Genomic DNA, 22,776 nt, shown 5'->3' on the forward strand with positions numbered 1-22,776 from the left:
GCTTATGCTGCAGAATCTGCTATTATCATAATCCCTCATTTAAAAAGTGCACCCAAATTTCCATGAGCTGATTTTTAGGCAAGAAAGTTATGTTATATGCAAGAAAACCTGGTATTAAAATATCCCCATGGATCTCAAATTCCTCCCAAATAATTCATTTACATGTAACACAGTAATCTAAATCATTTTAAGAACTCAATACCTAAACATCTCCTATCATCATGTCATCTCGGCACTCTCTTGAACCCTATTACCTCTTCCTTCCCAACTCCCTTCTCAAGTATTTGTACATCATCTATTGACCAGGAGGTTTTACCTCAATCATACAAAAGAGGAAAGTAAGTTTCTCCATTTAAGACCCAGTGCAGTTTAAGACCCATTTGCAATTTAGCCCAACCCAGGACAATACCACACATCAACCTTGGGAATGTTTGTCATCCCTGAATGTGACGGCAATGCACCGCCACGGGCACGAGACGAGGCGAGGGCAGGCTGCAGGACATACAAAACCCCAGAACAAAACCCTGGAGGGGGAGACTTAGGAGACCCGGCGGTGCTGGAGCTGAGTCTGCAGTGGCAGCTGTATCCGCAGCTACAGCCAGGCAAGCTGGCATTACGCCAGCTATTTAAGCAGCTGTTCCCAGTGAGGGAGACAGCCGGGCCAATCGCAGCAGCCGGCGTGGCCACTGCAGGAAAGTTTGAAAACCCCAACAGCGCCCGCGGGAGGCAGGGGGAGCCAGAAGGCGGGGGGCAGCGGCAGTCCACAGTCCGCAGCTAGTCCGTAGTTGTAGCCCGCAGCACGCCGCCGCAGCCCGCAGCACGCCTGGCGTGCTGAGGCTCCTGCCTGGGCGAGGCACAAGAGGAAGGGGAAGCCTCTAAGCCCTAACACAGGCAAGCAAGGGACAGTCTCCTCCCTCACAACAGACAGCGAACGAGGAGAGGCTAGTACTCCCCTTGGGAGGTGGGAAGCAAGGGGGACGCCGAGGCCTCTTGCAGCTACCAGGCTTCCCTGAGGGTAAATAGAGCCCGGGACGGATGCGGAATCCCCTGGAAGCCACTGGGTAAGGGAAGGCAGCTCCATGACTCTCTCTGCCCAAGGGGAATATTATTTCTAGAGAAGCTAGAGAGGAAGGACACGGAGAAATACAAGAAGAGTCGAAAGATAGAGCGAGAAAAGAGGAAGGGCTGGCGGAGCGGTGTAGCTGAGTCCGGGCCTCTGCATTTGTGAAACCAACGGCGGGCAAGCCCGCAGAGGCCCAAAGATCACCATCCCACCAGCACAGGATCGGTTGGCGAGTGGATGGGGTGGCGGAACAACGCACGCAACACCTGTGAGTACACCCGTGCGGTATCAGGGAACCCCTCTGAGAAGAACTCCACTGGAACCTTCTCATAAGAATTTACCAGTAAAGTCATGGCAGGCGGGACGAAGGGAGGGGCTACCTTACCGACAGGTGACACCAGACATAAGACCTCCATCATCACACTGAATACTTAACATTGCTGCTGAGTTTTCTAATCGAGGTTAAAAACCACTGTAATACCTTCCTATTTGGGAAAAGATTTAGCAAGGCTAAACAAAGACATTGTTTAGAGATTTTTCCCCTATTTTATTCCACTTGCTTTTATACATCATCCTGTTTGTTACTGTAGGCCACTCAGAGTCTCTGTGGAGAAAAGTGGCATATAAATCAAATAAATAAATAAAATGTATGCCAAGGCACGGGAATATTTCCAACTGTTGCAATGTGGCTGTTTCTTTAAAGGTATCTTATCTCCCCATATGCCTGGATTTGAAATGGCTAAACGTTTCCTGGTATTTTTACTTTCACATTTCAAACTGATAAGTGCTGCTGAAGGAAGCATATTTCTGCATTTTGAGAGAAAAGAGAATATTTTAAAATCTGAAAAGAAAGACTGCAATCAATTCCTCTACTGAGTTTATAGCCAAAATCAGCAATCTACTTGATGGGCTGAAATAATTTACATTTTAAATAAGTAGCTTGAGAAAATAAAGACCGATTTTGGACAAACCAGGCACACTATCAAGTCCTTAACTTTTCTCAGAAGGGTCACTCAGGTAGGTGGATTTTGACTGAACTTCATTCAAAATATTTCACTTTCATAGCATTGTAATTCCTGATTTTAAAATTATGTTGAATTCCAGAATTTTGTATTTTGTTGTTCTGTGTTAAAAGCCACTGTGTTAAAGTTGTTCTGTGTTAAAAATCACTAGACTTTACCCTTCTCTCAGCGAAATAACAGGGACATGTGCAACAAAAATATTGTCCTCTACCATCCTTCATTATGGTATTTTTCCCTTCTTTTTGCAGTTTTCAAGCTCTAAATGAATTTAGGGCTAAATACTTTCTTCCCCTTTAAAATATATGAAGAAACAGTATTCACAAAGTCAAAACAGGAAGTTTTATCTTATATTCCACTTTGGGGTTTTCAACCTTTTTAATGTGTCCCCCTTCTGATGCAGGGTTTCTGCTCCTGTACCCATTTATATTTTTTTCTTGTTGTTAAGGGGGGGGGGAGGCAGGGGGAGGGAAGATAGAGGCCTCTGCAGTGAGGGAGGCATTGGGGCTGAGGCAGCCACTGCACTGTTGGGGTGGGGCACAGGACAAAGCTGCGAGCGTCTCATCCACGGGGCATGGGGAGGGGTGGGATGGGGTGGTTTCCACCGCTAAACACCCTGGGAGGGCATGGGGGGCATGTACCCCCAGATCTATGCAGGTCAGGACGGGGTGCCCCAGTGGTGGGGGAGGGAGTGGGGCAGGCTCTGCAGCTGGGGCAGGGCGCAGGACTGAGCAATGCACGGGGGGGCGGAGGGAGGCTCCTGCCACTACACACACCCCTAGAAGGACATGGGGGATGCATGGCCCCAGATCTGCATGGGGCGGGGGCAGGCTGCAGCTGCAAGATGAGGCCAGGGTGGCACCAGGCTCTTCCTGGCAGGGGACTGGGCTGCAATTGGGGCAGGCAGCCATGGCACTAGGAAGGGAGGTGGGGGCGCTACGGTGAATTCTGGAGTGGCAGCAGCCCCTCCTGTAGCCCCACTCCCATAGACCCCTGTGGTGAGGGAGGAGTGGGGCTGGGGCTGGTGTAAGTGCTGCACAGCCAGGTGGACCGACGGATGGAGCCGCGAGTGACTCATCTGAGGGGCACAGGCTGGGGGGGAGGGGGCTCCCATTGTTTCATGCACCCCAAGAGGGCACGGTTGGTATGTGCCTCCCCTGGATCTGCACACGGGGCGAGGCTGGGCTGCGGGCCACTGCAGGCTGGCGCAGGGGTAGGGCCAAGCTTTTCCTGGTGGGGGTCTTGAACAGGGCTGCATTGGGAGCAGGGATGGGAAGGGGCTACAGCAAATTCTAAAGTGGCTGCAGCCCCTCCCGTAGCCCTTTCCCAGCGCCACCGCCACCCACCCCAAGTATAGCCCGGCCCAGCCCAGCCCCCCAAGAGGAATAGGCTGGCTCAGCCCCGGGCCCAGGCCAGCCTGTGCACAGATCCAGAGCCACGCTCCCCCCCGCCCCGGGGGTGTATGTATTCGCAGAAGCCACCCCTACCACCCTCATGTGTGGCTCATTCCTGCTCCCCACCCTGGCTGCATGGCCCCTTCCCCCAGCCCTACTCCCTCCACAACCTCTGGGGCCTTGATCTGTCCCCTCCCATATCCCTTCCCCAACAACAGACTTATCAGTCAGACCCGGCTGCTCACCACATAGCCAGGCTGTGCTCCTTACTGCCTGTGTGCTGTGCCATAGCTGCATGCACGCATATGCCATTTATCGGCCTCATCCATTCTACATGCCCCATATGACCCTTTTAAGTACCCCTAGGGGTACATAGATTCATAGATGCTAAGGTCAGAAGGGACCTCAATAGATCATCGAGTCCAACCCCCTGCATAGGCAGGAAAGAATGCTGGGTCTAGATGACCCCAGCTAGATGCATATCTAACCTCCTCTTGAAGACCCCCAGGGTAGGGGAGAGCACCACCTCCCTTGGGAGCCCGTTCCAGACCTTGGCCACTCGAACTGTGAAGAAGTTCTTCCTAATGTCCAGTCTAAATCTGCTCTCTGCTAGCTTGTGGCCATTATTTCTTGTAACCCCCACCCAGGGGTGCCTTGGTGAACAAAACCTCACCAGCTCTCTTCTGTGCCCCCGTGATGAACTTATAGGCAGCCACAAGGTCGCCTCTCAACCTTCTCTTGCGGAGGCTGAAGAGGTCCAGGTTCTCTAGCCTCTTCTCGTAGGGCTTGGTCTGCAAGCCCTTAACCATACGAGTAGCCCTTCTCTGGACCCTCTCCAGGTTATCCACATCCCTCTTGAAGTGCGGTGCCCAAAACTGCACGCAGTACTCCAACTGCGGTCTGACCAGCACCCGATAGAGGGGAAGTGTCACCTTGAATCTGTTCATCATGCATCTGCTGATGCACGATAAAGTGCCATTAGCTTTTTTGATGGCTGCGTCACATTGCTGACTCATATTCATCTTGGAGTCCACTAGGACTTCAAGATCCCTTTCCACTTCCGTGCCACCAAGCAGGTCATTTCCTAGGCAGTAGGTGTGCTGGCCGTTTTTCCTCCCTAGGTGCAGCACTTTGCCTTTCTTCTTGTTGAACTGCATTCTGTTGTTTTCTGCCCACTTGTCCAACCTGTCCACATCTGCTTATAGTTGTTCCCTGCCCTCCGGCGCATCCACTTCTCCCCATAGCTTTGTGTCATCCGCAAACTTGGACAGAGTACATTTCACTCCCTCGTCCAAGTCACTGATGAAGACATTGAAGAGTATCGGTCCAAGGACCGAGCCCTGCGGGACCCCACTGTCCACACCCTTCCAGGTCGATACTGACCCATCCACTACAACTCTCTGGGTGTGACCCTCCAGCCAATTTGACACCCACCGGACTGTGTAGTCATCCAAGTCCCAGCCTCTTAACTTGCTCACCAGTATGGTGTGGGATACTGTATCAAAGGCCTTCCTGAAGTCTAAGTATACGACATCCACCCCTACTCCTGTGTCCAGGCTTTTCGTAACCTGGTCATAAAAAGAGACTAAATTAGTCGGGCATGATCTGCCTGCTATGAACCCATGCTGGTTTCCCCTCATCCTGCTGGGCTCTCGCAAATGTGAGCCTCGATAATTTTCTCAAAGACCTTGCCAAGGATGGAGGCGAGACCGACTGGCCTATAGTTGCCCGGGTCCTCCTTCCTCCCCTTCTTGAAAATGGGGACCACATTGGCCCTTTTCCAGTCCTCCAGGACCTGGCCTGTGCACCACGAGTATTCAAATATTCTCGCCAGTGGCTGTGCAATGATGTCAGCCTATGCCTTCAGTACCCTCGGATGGAGCTCATCCGGGCCTGCCAACTTAAAGGCATCCATTTCCTCCAAATGCCTCTGCACCATCTCAGGGTCTACACTTGGCAGTCTGGCGCCCTGCTGTTGCCTCTCTACAACCCCAGTGAGAGACTTGTCGTGCCCCTCGCTTAGGAACACTGAGGCAAAGAACTCATTGAGGAGTTCAGCCTTGTCCCCCCATCTATCACCAATTGCTTCTGCTCATTTAGTAGAGGTCCTAGTCTACCCTGGGTCTTCCTTTTACTTCCTATATAGCTAAAAAACAATTTTTTGTTATCCTTTACTTGGGATGCCATCCTCAGCTCCATGGTAGCTTTGGCCTGTCTAACTGCCTCTCTACAAGCACGAGCAGAGGAGGTATACTCCTCTTTGGTAATCTCTCCCTGTTTCCACTTTTTATATGCCCCCCTTTTTGCCCGTAGGCTGCTCTGGATTTCTCTGGTCAGACAAGGAAGCATCTTGGCCCCTTTCCTCCTTTTTCCCTGCATCAGAATCGTCTCCCTCTGTGCCCAAAGGATCATTTCCTTAAGGCACAGCCACCCTTCCTGGGCTCCCATCTCTTCAAAACTCCTACTCTGCAGTGCGTCCTTGACTAATCGCCTGAGTTAATTGAAATCAGCTTTCCTAAAGTCTAGCACTTTCACCCTACTAGTTACCTTACCCACTCAACGTCTTATGGTGAATTCTATTATTAGGTGATCACTGTCCCCCAGGTGACCATCGATCTGTTGGTCCCCTACCATGTCATCCCCCGTTGCCAATACCAGGTCTAGTAAGGCATTCCCTCTAGTGGGACCATGTACCTCCTGCATCAGATGGAGGTCCTGTACACAGGATAGGAACCAGCATGAACAGTGGGACTTTGCCGTCTGTGTCTCCCAGCAGATGTCTGGATAGTTTAGGTCCCCCATGACTACCGCCTCCTTAGTTTTTATGGTCTCCGGGAGCTGCCTCAGGAGCCCCAAATCTAGTTCTTCCCCTTGGTGTGGGGGTCTGTAGCAGACCCCTACCACCAAATCCCTTTCTCCTTGCCCCCCATGTAACCTAACCCACAATCCTTCTACTTTCTCCTCCTCCGATTCCGTCTTGATAAGGGTCGACGTATATTGCTCATTGACATAGAGCACAACCCCTCCCCCTTTCTTCCCTACCCTGTCCTTTCTGTACAGCCTATAACCCTCAATATGTACCACCCAGTCGTGGGACGAATCCCACCAGCTTTCTGTTAGCCCTACCAAGTCGTAGGTGTTTTCTGCAAGCAGGAGTGCTAGTTCATCCTGCTTGCTCCCCATGCTCCTAGCATTAGTATATAGGCACTTGAGCCCTGTGACTGGTGCCTTTGCTGCCCCCCAGCTCCGATTCCAAAAAGGCCCCTTAGTGCTTACCTGCTTATTGCTTACCTGTGCTGTAGTGCTGGCTGCCCCATGGCTCGCAGGTTCCCGATGTTCTCCTTCTTCAGGCTGGGCTGTGCTTGTGGGTGCCACATGGTTTGGTGGTCCATGGCTTCCCCTGCCCTCATCTTCCCCTCCCCCCCCGACGAGCCTAGTTTAAAGCCTGCCGGAGGAGATCCGCCCACCTAGAAGAGAACACACGCTTACCTTTGGGGGACAGGTGAAGCCCATCCCAACTGAGCATGTCCCTCGTCGTGATGTGTGGGTCATTGTCCAGGAAGCCAAAGCCTGCCTCAAGACACCATTGCCAAAGCTGCCAGTTGGTCTCTCTAATGCAGTTCTTATGCCGTCTTCCATGTCCGCTCACTGGTAGGATGGAAGAGAATACCACCTGTGCACCGAACTCCCTCAGCACACCGCCCAGAGCATGGTAGTCTGTCATCAGGTGATTGGGGCTTTTCCTGGCCACATCATTAGTACCCACATGGACTAGGACCACGGGGTAGTAATCGGTGGGCTGAATCATGGCCTGGATTATTCTTGTCACGTCCCGAATCTTTGCTCCAGGCAGGCAGTATACCTCTCATGTTGAGGGGTCCTGGCGACAGATGGGCCCTTCCGTACCTCTCAGGATGGAGTCGCCTATGACGATCACTTGATGCCTCCTCTTCTGTGTCCGCTTGGATCTCTTGACCTGTTTGGAGTGTGGAGAATGTGGGGTTGCTTCCTGCCCAGAGGTTTCCTCCTCTCCTTCCATCTCCTGCAGGGTCGCCAGGGCCTCATACCTGTTCTCCAGTCAGACTGGAGAAACTGGTACTGGTTTGCTGCAAGCAGCGCCGGTCCTGGATGTAACTGTCTGCCACTCTGCCATGGAGGGCACTCCCCGGGGTGCTTCTTCCTTGGGTGCCTGGTCCTGCAAGAAAAGGAAATAACTGTCAGTTTCATCCTCCACCTCCCTGATAACCCTCAGCCTGCTAACCTCCTCCCAGAGCTCCCTCACCTGCGCCTCCAGAGCCCTAAGATGGGCTCCTGCCGGACAGGTGTGGGTGCCCCCAGTCTCTGTCCCTTCCCCCCCCCCCGGCCCTGCTGAGGATCCCCCGCAGGCCAGGAGGCAGGGGGACACCAGCTCCCCCATGGGCTCGGTCTGGGTGGAGGCCTCAGACCAGCCCCGGGTAGGCATGGCCTCCTGGGCAGAGGCCCTAGCAGCACTCCTCGTCGACACCATTGTATAAGCTGCTGTTAGATCTGTGTGGTGTGTACTCTCTACATATACCCCTGGTTGACAAACACTATTATATTCATTCTGAAATTGGTGGTAAATAAGCAAACATTTAAGTATTCATGAGTAAGAATACATATAGATGCTAAATTGGCACATGAAACCCTGGGGTGGTTACTGGTTCTCATTGACAAACAAGTGGTCCCAGCTGCAGGAGGGTGGCTGGCAGGATTTATTATGGTAGGGCTAAGCAGCCTTTTGTTGTCACAAGCCAGCTTTGCAAGCCACCACCCTTTCCTCTCAAGTCCTCAGCTGCCTGCACTAACAGTGGTTTTACAGGTTACCTTTAAATCACTAAAAACAAGAACATCCACATGTTAAAAGGTGTTAAGATGTTTAGGGGGTGTCTGGAGGGGTTGGCCTGGGTCCAGTACTACCCCCTGGGCAGTAGAGCTTAGGAGGGTGGAAAGTTTGTAGGCATAAAGGGGCTAGGAGCTCTGGATCCTAGGATGCTAGATGACTGCAAATTGGTTATTTTATCTGTGGGGAGCAGACTCAGGGTGTTCTTACACGTTACCATTAGGCTATACTAAGTGATGTAATATTAAGCAGTGTTAATGTTAGATTGAGTTTGAGTAGTCGCACATTAATGCTTAACACCATCTCTAGCATCCAAGTCAGTGGGCTTGGAGGGTGGGGTGTGCTCTCCAGATCACCCACCTGCCACAGGATAGATAACCCATAAGTGTTCCTCCATGGTATCATTCATAACACTGTGCAGTACTTTGCCTCTGTCTCAGTCTAAAATGCGATGAAAGCTCAACCTTATCCTCAGACTGTTTTCAACTTGCTGTTTGATTTTGCTTGCAGATTAGGGGAATAGGCAGGGGGGGAAAGCCAGGTGTTTGGTGGATTCTCAGTTTTACCGACTGTATAAACTTGTGACATAACCCAACATGGGTAGTACATCCCTTTTACACAGAGGTTCTCAACCCCTGGCTCAGAGGCCAAATGCAGCCTATGGAGCCATGGCATCTGGCCTCTGGGGCTCCCTTCAGGTTGAGAAATTTGGCAAGGAAAGCTATGTGGCTCTAAATCAAGCCCTGCCTGGGCCATTGCTATGCAGCAAGAGCAGGACCAGGCCCATCCCTTGCACAATAGGATTCAGTTGGACTGCTCCCTGCTGCCCTTCCTTCCCATCCCCACATGTCCAGATTGAGCCAGGCCACTCCACTGCTCCCTCCCCGGTGTGCGATTGGGATCAAGCTGCACCCCTAAATTCCTAGTCCCAATCCCAGCTCTGCTGTCCAGAAACTGCAAAAAGGAAACTTGGAAGGAGATGTCAGGCCTATCTCACTGGGCCTGAACTGGGCAACAATATTCAGCCAGGCCTATACTGCAATGAGGCCTGAACATATAGCTGGGATTCAGCCGCACAGCTAAGCTGCAACACCAGAGCTGCAGAAACAACAACCACAAAAACAAGGCGCAGGCCTATGGCTGCAGTCTGGACAGCTGATCTCAACTTTTCCTCATGCTGAGACGATACAATTACAAAACAGAAGAGGCCAGGCTCCTGTAGCCAGTAACTCCAGGACCCATCCCTGGGCAGTTTGCTTCAGGGATTAATACCCCCATGGCATTAGCCCACTTAAGGAAAAAAAAAAAGAAAAGAGGGAGGAAATAGGAATCTCAAACTCCAAAACAGACTTTCTCTCCCTCTACCTGAGGCAGAAGACTGCCTTATCCTCCCCACTGCCCCCCAACATGGGCAGCAGGTTTTTTGGTTCCCAATGTAGTTGTACAGCTCTCAGCAACCCCGGGAGAAAAGAGAACAAACCTTAGTGAGTGGTTCTTATATACCTGGTGTGACATCACCCAAGCCTTGGCCAGTCAGGGAGCACCACAATGTAGTCTTTCTCACAGCCAGTCTGCCTAAAGCATCCTCTGCTTCCTCTGGCCAATGAAGCCAGAGGGTTTTACATGTTGCCCCCAGATACAGGTCCCAGCTTGCCATGTGCTGAGGACATGGCCATAACAACAGGGGCCATCTTGCCCATATCAAAGCACAAATGCACACAAAAAAACAATACACAACCCCGGTGTGTGTGTGTGGAAGTTACATGCGTAAGCAGGTGTTAGCAAAGGAAAGCTCACATTGCCATTGGTTATGCTATTTTCATCTAAGCTGTCCTCTACAAATATCAATAAACCAGAGTCACCTCAAATGTTGATGGATTTTCTACCTTCATCCAAGAGTTCATCTCCTAGATACCTGTCTATTATGCATATTTTAAATTTAATCTTATGGTGGAAACTTATTTTTAACCTTAATATGTGGAATGGACAATATACATTTTTTTTAATTTATGCATTTATTAAATGTATATACTAGCCTCCCCAAAAAGGCTCAGAGCAGCTTACAATAGAAAAAGCAAACTAAATGATAAAAATAGATTAGATGCTGATATAGAGTAGTATGTAATAAACACCAAAATCCCCAAACAGTGCTTCAAACTGAAATGTTCCTGTGAAAAATCTACCCAAAAATAAAGCTCCCAGATTATTTTTAGGAGATGTCATGGCTCTGGCTACAACAGGTAACGAGTTTTAGAGCAGAGTAGTGACTACTGACAATGACCTCTCACCTTTTTACATGTAACAGCATAATATTATTTGTATCGATGACCAAATTTGTTTTGGGAGTTGTGATTGTAGCCGTGTTGATCTAGGGACATAAGCAGGCAAGGGTCTTTGAGTAGATATGATATCTTGTATTAGACCAAGTGAGTAGTTGGGAAAAAGTTCCTGGCAAGCTTTTGGGTGCAGTCACCCTTCTTCAGGCAGTGGGAGTCTTTGCTGGTCTGACTCCAAGGAAAGACAAGCACCTGGCTGGGATCACCTGACCCCAGCACTGTTTCCTGTCTGGGGGGCAGGGGGTCAGACTCGATGATCTGCTGAGGTCCCTTTCAACCCTAATATCTATGAAACTATGAAAGAGGACACTTTAAGTTTACTCAACATCTCTTCCAACTGTACATATAGTCCAGGAAAAGGTATCACAAAAAAAACCTAGCCTATCTCATAGAATGGCCTTTATTCTCTATCAGTCAGGACACCAAGCTGACTGGGATAAGTGAAAAGAAACAGTAATCCCAAATCTTTGTAAATTATGTATCTTTTATGCATACTTTACTCCTGTCAGGATCAACTGGGCCATAGATAATTGACTCAGTGATCTACCCTCAGTGAATTACCATGAGCAGACTGGGGACATACTATGTATCACTCGAAGTCTGGGTCTTCAGGCTAAGGGCTGAGGCAGTACTGTGGTCAGGGAGGAAGGTGGTCAGAGCAGGGAGGTCCAAACAGAGTGTGGTAAAGCTTGGAATCAAGCAGGAAGAAGATGGAGGTCCAAGGAGCACGCACACGGACAACGATGCTGGAACAAGTCCCACAGAAAGTAGGAGAGGTTTTATAGCACTACTATCAGGGGCTCACAGTGCCTATAGGTTCCCTCTGGTCACCTGACTCCTTATTAATACCCTTATGGGAGGAACCAGTCTGGGCTGGGGCTAGTTTCTAACCAGCTATGCAGTGGCACTGAAGACGCAGCTTCCATCTGCTGGCCTGTCCACACCATTTTCATGTCCCAAAGTCCTAACACTACCCCTCTCCTAGGCTGACCCCAGGATGCCCCAGGACCTGGCTTGCTGTCGAGGGGGCCTCAGACAAATTCTGAGGCATGTGTGTTTTCCAGTCAATGAGATCATGGAGTTTTCCCCATACCCTTTTCCTGTTAAGGACCTCCTTCATTATAAATTCTTCCTGGTCCTGAATCAAGACCATTGAAGGTTGGGGTAGGGCATGACTTGGAAGCAGGTTCTCTCATCGGGTTTCAACAGGGAGACATGAAAAACAGAATGGGCTCTTAGAGACTTGGGCAGTTGCAACTGGAAGGCTACAGTCTGATCTGTGCTGAGATGTGCTACGAGCTCCAGTATCAGTGATCGAGGTTGCCTGAAGGACGGGATAATCTGAGATGCTGCACTGAGAAACACATTCGGGCTCCTACTTTGAATAAGGGGGCTTCCTTATGAGCCAGCTGATTCTTCACCTCCCCATTAGTCCCTGATAGAAGTAGAAGACCCATGCACCCTTATTCCAGTCTGTCCCCCCAGCTAGTTGCTGGAACTCACCTGCATACTGAGTGACCATTTGAGGATCCTGCCTTAAAGTCTACCAGGCTATTTCAGCAGTGTGTGATAAGAGGGAGTCAGTGGACATAGCTGACATAGCCATAAGGAAGCTCTTAAGGTCCTCCAAAAGAGAGTAAGTGCCTCCCAACAGGGCAGACCCTGCTAACAGGCTAATTACAAACTACTTTTATTTGCCTATTAGATAGGTTCAGGGTCACAGGGTAAATAGTCGCTGGCACTGGTTGACAAGCCCCTGGAACAGTTGGGGGTCCCCAAGGAAGTGTTCTGGTAGGAGCAAGTAAGAAGTCCAAGGAGAATACACACAAGCAATTTTTCTGGGACATGTCCCACAGGAAGTAGATGGTGTTTTATAGTCCTCCTATAAGGGGCTTGTGGTGCCTATAGGTTCCCTATGGTCACCTGACTCCTAATTATTATCCTTATTCACAGAACCAGGTTGCACTAGAGCTGATGCCTGACCAGCTACATGGTAGTACTGAGAACCCACCGTCTTTCTATGATATGCTATGATCTATCTACCCGATTTCAAATCCCTTTCATCCTAACAATTCCCTGAATGATCTGCTCACAACCTAATATGCATTCAGTTGTGTCAATACATTTTCTGATTTCAAGCTAACTAGTCAATCTGAATACTGAAAATGCACCATGCATACATGCTTTTAATAAATAAACTGCTTTCACATTCTACTTTTTAATATATTATTCATTTAAATTATTTAAATTATTTATTGAATGCCTGTCTTGACTTGATTGGCATCAGCTTGACTAGGTCCAGGCTGATTAGTTCTTAGTGTTTAATTCTTCTAGGTACTTCCTATGCAGGGTCCTGTACATTATTACATGATGATTCACCAAGACCTTGCCTCTACTTCTTGGTTCAGTAATTCAGCAATTGTTTCCATGATTGGTACTTTCACAAATAAACTTTTTCTAGCATTTTAACTAGGCCTAGGTATCTTTCTTATCCAACTCTCATGAGACATACAAATGGCATAGGTGGAGGGAAAGATGTCAGCATATCATGAGAGATCTAGTCTGGCAAGCAAGTGTGGCCTGTAAGAAGAATGCGATTATAGGACACAGAACTGGAATTCTGTGAGCAGTTTTGGTGGAAATTGAGATTAGGTGCAATGCAACCCCAAAACAAGTTTTATTAGAGATTCAGAAACAAAATGAATCATTTAAATTGGGCAAGGTTGATTTCTGTTCAACTGATTATTTTTTCTAAATGATTTCTTTTGTCCTAATTTCCCATAGAAATTCTGTCTTTCACTTTATTGTAATCATGCCTTTATAGCAATGTGTTTGTCTTGCTTTTTTTATGATGTGTCTGTATGTAACCTTATCCTTGAGCTAAAAAACTTGGAAAAATAGGTATGGAAATAACCTCTAAAGATCATCAAGTTCGACCCCCTGCTCAAGCCATTCCAGTCAAATATTTAACCCGCTATTGAAAACTTCCAAACCTCTGTCTCGGTGTTTAACCACACTCATAATTAAAAAATTCTTCCTAACATGCAACATAAATTTCCAGTGCTGCAATATGAAACCATTATAAATTTACAGATGCTCCATCAAAGGTGAATTCATGAGTAATAAATGTTCTAATAAATAATGGCCATGTTTATAGATCATTGTAGAGTACAATGTAGCAATAATGGAGTTCATCTATTAACATCTACTACTGATTTACTTTTTATGATGATATATATCGCTTATATCTCCACCGTGCTTAAAACATTTATTGCAGACTAGCCAATTGCCTGTCATAAACTGTGAGTGTTTCAGGGAAAGTTTACATGTGCCCCCTCCCACTCCACACTCACCCTTCAGGGCCGGCCACATAAATAGTCCCTCTGCCACTGCCTCTTCCTCCAGCCTCCGGCACGGTGGCTCCCCTCCCAGCTACTTCCACCTGCCTGGCTGAGTGGCAACAGCTCCACTCCACTGCCTTCCTTCGTCTTGGCCTCCCTGCCTGAGGTGGTGGCAGCAGTGACAGCTCCCGCAGCATCGGCAGCAGCTCCCTCCTCCACAACCTGCCTCCACCTCGTCCCCCGCCACCCTTCCCGAGGAGGCAGAGCCTGCACAGCCAATCACTGCTGGCCCTCTCAGCAGCACATGTGCAGTTGCCCAAAAGTATTATGGACAGACACACAGACAGAAAAACAGACTAAGCCCTTTATTATATTACAATTATTTACCATTTACATAAAAAGTGTTAAATGTGAGATAATCTGTCCATTTGATAACATGTGCATATTCTGTAAAACTAGAATCTACAGCAAGATTCAGGTTGGAACAATATTATCATATTCTCTTGTCTACAACATACCCCTGAAAAGAATACACACCTTGTTTCTGACAGGCAGAAAGAAAACAAAAAAGATCTTTCCCTGAAAATACTGGTAAGTAGCTGTGACTGAATAGCAGCTTCTGCAGCGTATCCTTCTGCTGGGGGAAAGGGAAAGTGTGCATGGCCAGCAGCTGGGGATCCCCGCGTCCGCGCTGTGCTGCCATTGTAAACTACATGCATCCCCCCAGCAAAGGCTCATGCTGAAGAATCTGCTATTATCATATTTCCTCATTTAAAAAGTGCACCTCAGTTTCCATCGGCTGATCTTTAGGGGGAAAAGTTATGTTATATGCAAGAAAATTTGGTACTAAAATATCCCCAGGCATCTCAAATTCCTCCTGAATAATCAAGTTCCATGTAACACAGTAATCTAATTCATTTTAATAACTCAATAACCAAACATCTCTCATCATATTGAAATCAGAGCACTCTCTTTGACCCAATTCCCTCTTCCTTCACAGATCCCTTCTCATATACTTGTATAACATCATCTGTTGACCAAGGAGCTTGACCTCAGTCGTGCCAAGGAGAAAAGTGAGTTTCCCTATTTAAGACCCCCTGTGCAGTTTAACCCAACCCAGGACAATACCACACATTGACCTTGTGAATATTTGTAATCTCTGAATGCTTAACATTGCTCCTGAGTTTTCTCATGAAGGTTAGAAACACTGTAATACCCTCCTATTTTGGGAAAACATTTAGCAAGCAAGGCAAAATGAAAACATTATTTAGGGATATTTTATTCTACTTGCTTTTATTTGTTTCCTATTTGTTTCCTATTTTATTCCACTTGCTTTTATATGTTGTCCTGTCTTTTACAGTAAGCCACCCAGAGTCTCTGTGGAGAAAGGTGGCATATAGGTCAAATCAAATAAATAAAATGTATGCCAAGGTACCTAAATATTTACATCTGTTGCAATGCGGCTGTTTCTTTAAAAATCTCTTGCTATGAAATGGCTAAACCTTTCGTGGTACTTTTACTTTCACATTTGAAGCTGATATGTGCTGCTGAAGGAAGCATATGTCTCCATTTTGAGGGAAAAGAGAATATTTTAAAATCCAGAAGGAAAGACTGTAGTTAATTCCTCTACTGAGCTTATAGCCAAAGTCAGCAGTGTACTTCACAGAATGAAATAATTTACATTTTCAGTAAGTATCTTGAGAAAATAAAGACTGCTTTGGATGAAGCAGACACACTATCAAGTTCATAACTTTTCTCAGAAGAGTCACTCAGGTAGGTGAATTTTGACTAAACTGCATTCAAAATATTTCACTTTCACAGCATTGTAATTCCTGATTTTAAAATTATGTTGAATTCTACAATTTTGTACCTTGCTGTTCTGTGTTATTAAAAGCCGCTGGACCTTAGCCTTCCCTGAACGAAGTAACAGGGAGACGTGCAACAAAAATATCTTTCTCTACAAGGCTTCATTATAGTATTTTTTGCTTCCTTTTATCACTGCAGTTTTCAAGACCTAAATAAATTTAAGACTAAATACTTTCTTCCCCTTAAAATGTCTGAAGGAGCGTACTGCCACAGTCAAAGCAGAACGTTATGTCTTGCATTCATTCTGGAAACAGTGATAAATAAGGAACCACACCCCTTCCCTCTGGAGTGCTCAGCTGCCTGCACCAGCAGTGGTGTTACAGGCTACCTTTAAACTATTCTAAAAACACTTAAAAAGGGAACATCCACACATTAAATGGCGTTAAGATGTTTAGGGGTGTCTGGAGGGATTGGCTTGGGACCAGTCCTACCCCCTGGGCAGTAGAGCTTGGAAAGGTAGAAAGTTTGTAGGTGTAAAGGGGCTGGTAGCCTGGATCCTAGGTTGCTGGATGACAGTAAATTGGTCACTTTATCTGTGTGGAGCAGACTACGGGTGCTGTTACATGCTACCCTTAGGCTATACTAGGTGCTGTGTAATATTAAGCAGTTTTAATGTTAGAATGAGTTTGAGCAGTCGTATGTTAAAGCTTAATACCATCTCTGGCATCCAAGTCAATGGACTTAGAGGATGTGTGTGCTCCCAGGTTCATGGGCGAGTGATGCCTCTTGAGTTAGGGGGACACGTTACTGGGGGTCCCCCTGCAGCTGAGCTCACAGACTGGGGGGGTCCCCCATGACCGATCACACTGACTGGGGGGGTGTCCCCCGGTGGCTGATGTTACTGACCGGGGGGGTCAGCTTTTGCTGGACCTGCTCCCTGGCCAGCACCGGCAAGGGGGGCACCAGCACTCCCACCGTCCCCCCTGCCCATCACCTAAACGGGATGTGCAGTTTGACAGGGCCTGTATCAGCACTCTCAGCACATCATCACATGCACCTGTGTGCACCCCCAATATGTTGCCACTGCTCCAGATCACCCATCCACCACAGTATAGATAACTCATAAGTGTTCCTCCATGGTATTTTTCATAACACTGTGCAGTACTTTGTCTGTCTCAGTCTAAGATGTGATGAAAGCTCAACCTTATCCCTAGACTGTTTTCAAACGTGCTGCCAGATCTAGCTCTCAAATTAGGGGAATAGGTGAGGGAAAAGTGAGGTGTTTGGTGGATTCTGAGTTTCAATGACTGTATAAACTTGTGACTTTACCCAACATGGGTAGTACATCCCTTTTACACAGAGGTGCTCGGCCCCTGGCCCACAGGCTAAATGCTAGGGCTGTGCAAGGCTTCGGACAGAGCTTCGGATCCAGAGAAGCTTCAGATGCTTCAGGGTCCAAAGCAGCACATCCGGGTCGAAGCGCCGGCCTCGTTCAGCTTCCCGAAGTGGTTTGGAGCCTCCTTGGAGATCCGGTCATAGGGTGTAATGGGGAAACAATAAAATATCTATAACTTTGTTGTTTTTTGTCTGATTTGGATCCAATTTTCAGGGGTGGTAGACTCTGCAGAGAGAATGAAGCCTGACAAGTTTCAAGAAGATCAGTGCAGGGCAGGAGTTTGCGGGGAACAGCACCCCAAATTATTGAAAGCAGAACTCCTATCACGTTTATGTGTTACAACACAGGGGGGCCAAAACTGCAGGGGTGGTAGCTCTTCCTAAGGCCACAAAGTCTGCCAAGTTTCAAGATCAGTGCAGGGGTTTGGGGGGAACTGCCCCTCAGGCTGCCGACAAGCAAAACTTATGCCATGGGTGCTTGTGGGACTGACTGTGACTGTCTTGGGGCAGGAGAGGAGACACTGCTGCAGGCCTGGATACAAAGCTGCTGTGTTCCCAGTTACCAATCAATCAGTCATGACTCACTTGGGGACCAGAGACTTGGGGACCAGCTCAATACACAGGACCTAGCTACTACATAACAACTTAATGAGCATCAATTAGCACCTACAAAACCAGGCTAAGGAGAGGACAGAATCAACGCAGACAATTAACTGCCCCAAGACAGACACAGTCTTGGCATGAGTTGCGCCCCTAGCTGCTGACAGACTCAGGGCCCCAGAACCCCCCTGCACCAATCTCCTCCACAGCTGGCAGGCATCGTGGCCACAGCAGGGGCCCCACCATCCCTTTAGCTGTCACCCTGCTGTGCCTTAACACACTCGGTGTCACCCATGGCATGAGTTTTGCTTTTCCGCAGTTTGAGGTGCAGTTCCCCCCAAACCTCTGTACCGATATTCTTGAAACTTGGCAGGCTTTGTGACCTCAGTAAGGGCTACTAGCCCTGCAGTTTTGACCCCCCTGTGGTGTAACACACAGCCATGACAGGAGTTTGACTTTCAAGAATTTGGGATACAGTTGCCCCAAACCCCCTGCACTGATCTCCTTGAAACTTGGCAAGTTTCATGCTCTCAGCAGAGGCTACCATCCCTGCAAGTTTCATGCAAATCGGACAAAAAACAAAGTTATAAATATTTCATTGATTCCCCATTATATCCCAGGGCCAGATCTCGGAGGTGGCTCTGAAGCTTTGGCCAGATCGAGGCAGAAACTTGATCTGGAGCTCCAGATCGGATCGTGGCCAGATCCGACGCTGGATCGGATCACTGCCGACTTGCACAGGCCTAGTGAATGCAGCCTGTGGAGCCATAGCATCTGGCCTCTGGGGCTTCTTTCAGGTTGGGAAATTTGGCAGGGAGGAAAGTGGTGGAAACTCTGTGGCTCTAGATCAAGTCCTACCTGGGCCATTGCCATGCAGCAGGAGCAGGACAAGGTCCATCCATTGCAAACTGGGATTCATTTGGACTGGTCCCCAATGCCAACCTCCCGCCCCCCGCCAATGTCCAGATTGATCTAGGCCACTACACTGCTCCCTTCCCTGTGCAACCGGATTGGAATCAGACCGCTCCCCAATTCCCCGCACAGCTGGATTGGGGCCAGGCTGCTCCCTATCTTCCTCACAGAGGTCAGGCTTCACACTGCCATCTGGATCAGGCCTGCGCTGTGCCTGCCCCATGTTCCCATTTGAGTTCATGGGCCAGACGCTGCTGGTGTGCAGACCTGGCATCACTCATCCTGCCCACATTGCAAAAAAGATGGATACCATTGCTCTTATATATCATGTAATATCTTCTAGACATCTAATTCTAAGATCTACTTGTCAGAATCACTCTGCTGTACTTAGTTTTTTTATATAATTTTTCTCCTTCTCATCCTTTCAGATTCAAGTTAAGGTTAAGATTAAGAACAAGATGGCCCTGTCATTTTGCCAGAGCTCTAGACGTTGTCTGTCTCTGTCTGGTCTGATCATTTTCTTCATTATGTTTCACGTTCACCCACTGGACTCAGGTAGGAATCCCCACTGCCTCCAGATATTATCTGTTGCTGCCTAAAAGGTCCTTTTTATGTTCTTTTTTTCCAGTCTTTTGTAGAAAAATGAACAAAAAGAGCCAAAGTTTCAGACTGGATCATTAAATAAATATTAATAACAGTTTCCTTTTTGTTCCTAAACAGTGAAGAGGAATAACTCTTCCTCTGCTAAGGAGCCCTATCTCCATTTTCTATCAATGTATTTATACGCATCTCATGCCCAGAATATCTAACATTAAAACACATACATAATCGTCAGCCCATTATTTTCTCAAAAACATAAGCGTAAAAGAAAAATAGGGCTGGAAGGGAGCTCTTGAGGTCTTCTAATCCAGCATTTCTCAACCTGTAGGTTGCGACCCAAAAGTGGGTCGCAAGAATATTTCAGTGGGTTGTAAGCTACAGCAGAGCAGAGGGGCGGCAGGAAGATTCCTGCCCCTTCCAGCAGGGGAAGGGGGTGGGGGACAGCTGCATGGCCAGGCTGGTGACCCTGGGACTAGTGCCCATGCTCACATAGGTGAGATGGTCAGGAGATGCTGCTTAGGGAGGGGGGGCCCTGGCATGGCACAGCAGCCCCAACCCAGGGTAGGAGAGGTGCCATAGGCCTCCCCATCTTCTCCCTCCACCCCTTGCTGGGGATGGACTTGCTTTGCTGCTGCCCACATGAGCCAGAGCTGCAACAGCCACCATCCTCTGGCCTGAGCAGGACAGGGGCAGCTGGGGGCCTCTCTGGCAGGGCTGGGGACAGGGCGCTGTGCGTTGGGAGTGAGGGATAGCAGCATGGCCCAAGGGTAGCAGGGAACTGGGGGTTGGGCACTGGCAGGGCCAGGGGGTGTGAGTTGAGATAGGCTATGGATCTTTGCAAATGGCTCCTGGTAGGAAAAAGGTTGAGAACCACGGATCTAGTCCAACCCACTGCCTGAGGAAGGAACATCCCTATCCAAACTATATCCTTGTTTAACCTATTACTAAAATGACAAAATCAACCCTGTCACACAACTACAGGGTATAGCACCCTAATATGCCACAAATAAAGCAGGGGGACCATGGTGGTATAACTGAAAAATAACACTAATCAAGGGGGGGGAAAAACCTCTCCTATTTGGAATCCTATTTTGACTTTTTCTTTAATTATTTTTTGTGGGGGCAGGGGTGGAGAATTAAAGTTTCAGAACATTTTCAATGAAACATGTTGGCTTCATGTTTCACACACACAGGACATCCTACCCATTTGGGCACTGAATGTAATATACATATTGTAGATGAACCTTTCAGTTACACCTATAACTAAAGTTTTCTGACACTTCCTATTTTAAGAGCATGTTTTCTGTTGCTTATTTCTTTGCCACTTCAGGCTAAAATGTTCTAAGCTGCATGACTGCTTCACAGTTATGATTTTAAAATCTCTTTCTTTGTTCTGAAAGCCTAAATTTGGTTTTGGTACATTTTACAGCTTCATTTAAAGTAGATGGATCACAGAAGATAGTCACTGGCATTGTGGGGCAGGAAATTATACTGCCCTGTCACCTGATTCCAAGGATGAATGCTATGAACATGGAAGTGAAATGGTTCCGACCTCAGTCCGATACTATTGTGCATTTGTACCATAATCGGACAGATCAGCTCAAAAACCAATTGCCAGAATATAAGGGAAGGACAGAACTTTTGAAGGACAGCATCACAGATGGAAGTGTTCCCTTAAAGATTGTCAATATCACTGTCTCTGATGAAGGAAAATACCATTGTTTTGTTCAGGATGGCATCAGTTATGGAGAAACACTAATTGAGCTGAAAGTAGCAGGTCAGTGGTTTGTGTGTATTATTTGTGTATAGGCTTTGGGTTCAAAAAGCAACTAGACCCATGATCCCCAACCGGTTGATTGTGATTGACCAGTCGATCACAGAGCCTCTTTTAGTTGATCCTGGGCTGGGTGCGCACGCACATGTGCACACATGCCCTCCCCTCAGCCCAGCAAGTCAGTCTGTGGGGGAGGGAAGGGGTCAGTGCTAGATTGAAGCCCCCACAATGAGTGATGGACCATGCGGCCCAGGCAGGGGGCAGCACAGGCAGCAGGTAATGGGGATGGCTTCAGCAGCAGTGTAGGAGGGGCTGGGGCTGGGGCAGGCCGTGCACATCCAGGGCATGGGACAGAGCTGTGAGCAGCTTGTCTCGGGTGTGGGGGTGGGAGGGGCATGCACCCCAGAAGGGCACGGGGGGCGTGTAGATCTTGGGTTGCTTTAAAACTCCAAAAGTGATCTTCTTAAAAAGGTTGGAGACCACTGAATTAGACAAACCCATGGAGGACAGATCTATTAGGAGCAATTAAATAGAAAAATCAGTCATGTATTCACTGACATCCCTAAACCAATGATTGATGCTGTGAAGTGTATAGCAGAATATGGATTACACTAGACATGACTTATACATATACACTGGGTATGTCTACACGTGCCCTTCACTACGCATTTGGTACTACTTTAGCAAGTACTAAATGACTATGCAGTACCTACTTGTAGTGTGCAGTCCCGGTGGCACACAGTTATTTTTAGATGCTACAGCGGTGTAGCTTGTTGCTATGGCAGTATAGCGTTGGCATCATGGTTTGTGCCTGCTGACGCTCTGACAATGTAACATCTCATGTAGATGTGCCCACTCCATTGGAAACATCTACTATTTTCCACTGTCAAACACAGGATACTGAATTAGATGGACCGTTGCTCTGACCCAGTAGGATGGAACTTCATGGGCAGACCTATGATTTTGAAAAGAGGGGTGCAGATAGTGTGGCCCATCATCACACAAAACACAGAATATATTTTCTCTAGTTAAAAAGAAACTAGAAGCTTTACTAATATGCTAGGGGCCTAGGACTATATTATTTACTTTACGATCAAAGCAAAACAATATGCCCTTACTGGAATGTGCATTACTTTGCTAGATTATATATTAAATTTACAAAACACAAGAAGCTAGGTAAAAATGGTCGAAATAGTCAAAATATCTTGTGTCATTAGTCCTGTAGTTGTTATAGTTAAGTGTATACCTCTTATTCAGATTCATAAAACAAATTCCAGTCTTCTTCCATGTCTTAACACTGCCTTCAGTGCTTCACTCAGTCATTTCTACACCTGTGTTAATATTACTACACCTGAGTTAAGGTTTTTAGCTAGAGCTAAAAACAGTCTGCAAGGCTGTGAAAAAAGAGAGACATTTCTAGAAATAGTCATCAAGCTGCACAACTGGAGATGAAAGGATGCTTTGAATAATGAAACATCAAGAACATTAAAATGGAAGGAAGGCAATTAACACCTACAGAGTGAAAAGAGATAAGCAGGAATTGGGGAGATGACAATGAGCCATGGAGTCAATTGATTCCTTCAGCACTGCCTGAATAGACATGCTGCTGTGCCTCCCTGGCAGTTGGTTTTAAAATTTGGGCAGAGCAGGAAATAAAGGGGAATACAACTGCACC

The 22,776-nt window shown here is 47.6% G+C and overlaps 1 protein-coding gene across 3 annotated transcripts in view; it reads left to right on the top strand.

Annotated features, from left to right (window-relative positions):
• The first annotated feature begins 758 nt into the window (after positions 1-758).
• LOC102570379 (butyrophilin subfamily 1 member A1) overlaps positions 759-22,776 on the top strand; it is a 34,633-nt gene continuing 12,615 nt past the window's right edge. Inside the window, exons 1-4 of one of the 3 annotated variants that reach the window (XM_014594575.3) lie at positions 759-1,331; positions 15,015-15,087; positions 19,156-19,282; positions 20,757-21,104. In XM_014594575.3, coding sequence (XP_014450061.2) covers positions 19,186-19,282; positions 20,757-21,104 — 445 coding nt within the window. In that variant the 5' untranslated portion in view covers positions 759-1,331; positions 15,015-15,087; positions 19,156-19,185. Of the gene's footprint in view, positions 1,332-1,812; positions 2,081-15,014; positions 15,088-15,552; positions 15,788-19,155; positions 19,283-20,756; positions 21,105-22,776 lie in introns of those variants that run through there. The other 2 variants (XM_019496657.2, XM_019496656.2) reach the window with 2 other exon arrangements.

Source organism: Alligator mississippiensis, chromosome 11 (genome assembly GCF_030867095.1).
Source record: "Alligator mississippiensis isolate rAllMis1 chromosome 11, rAllMis1, whole genome shotgun sequence".
Lineage (NCBI taxonomy): Eukaryota > Metazoa > Chordata > Crocodylia > Alligatoridae > Alligator > Alligator mississippiensis.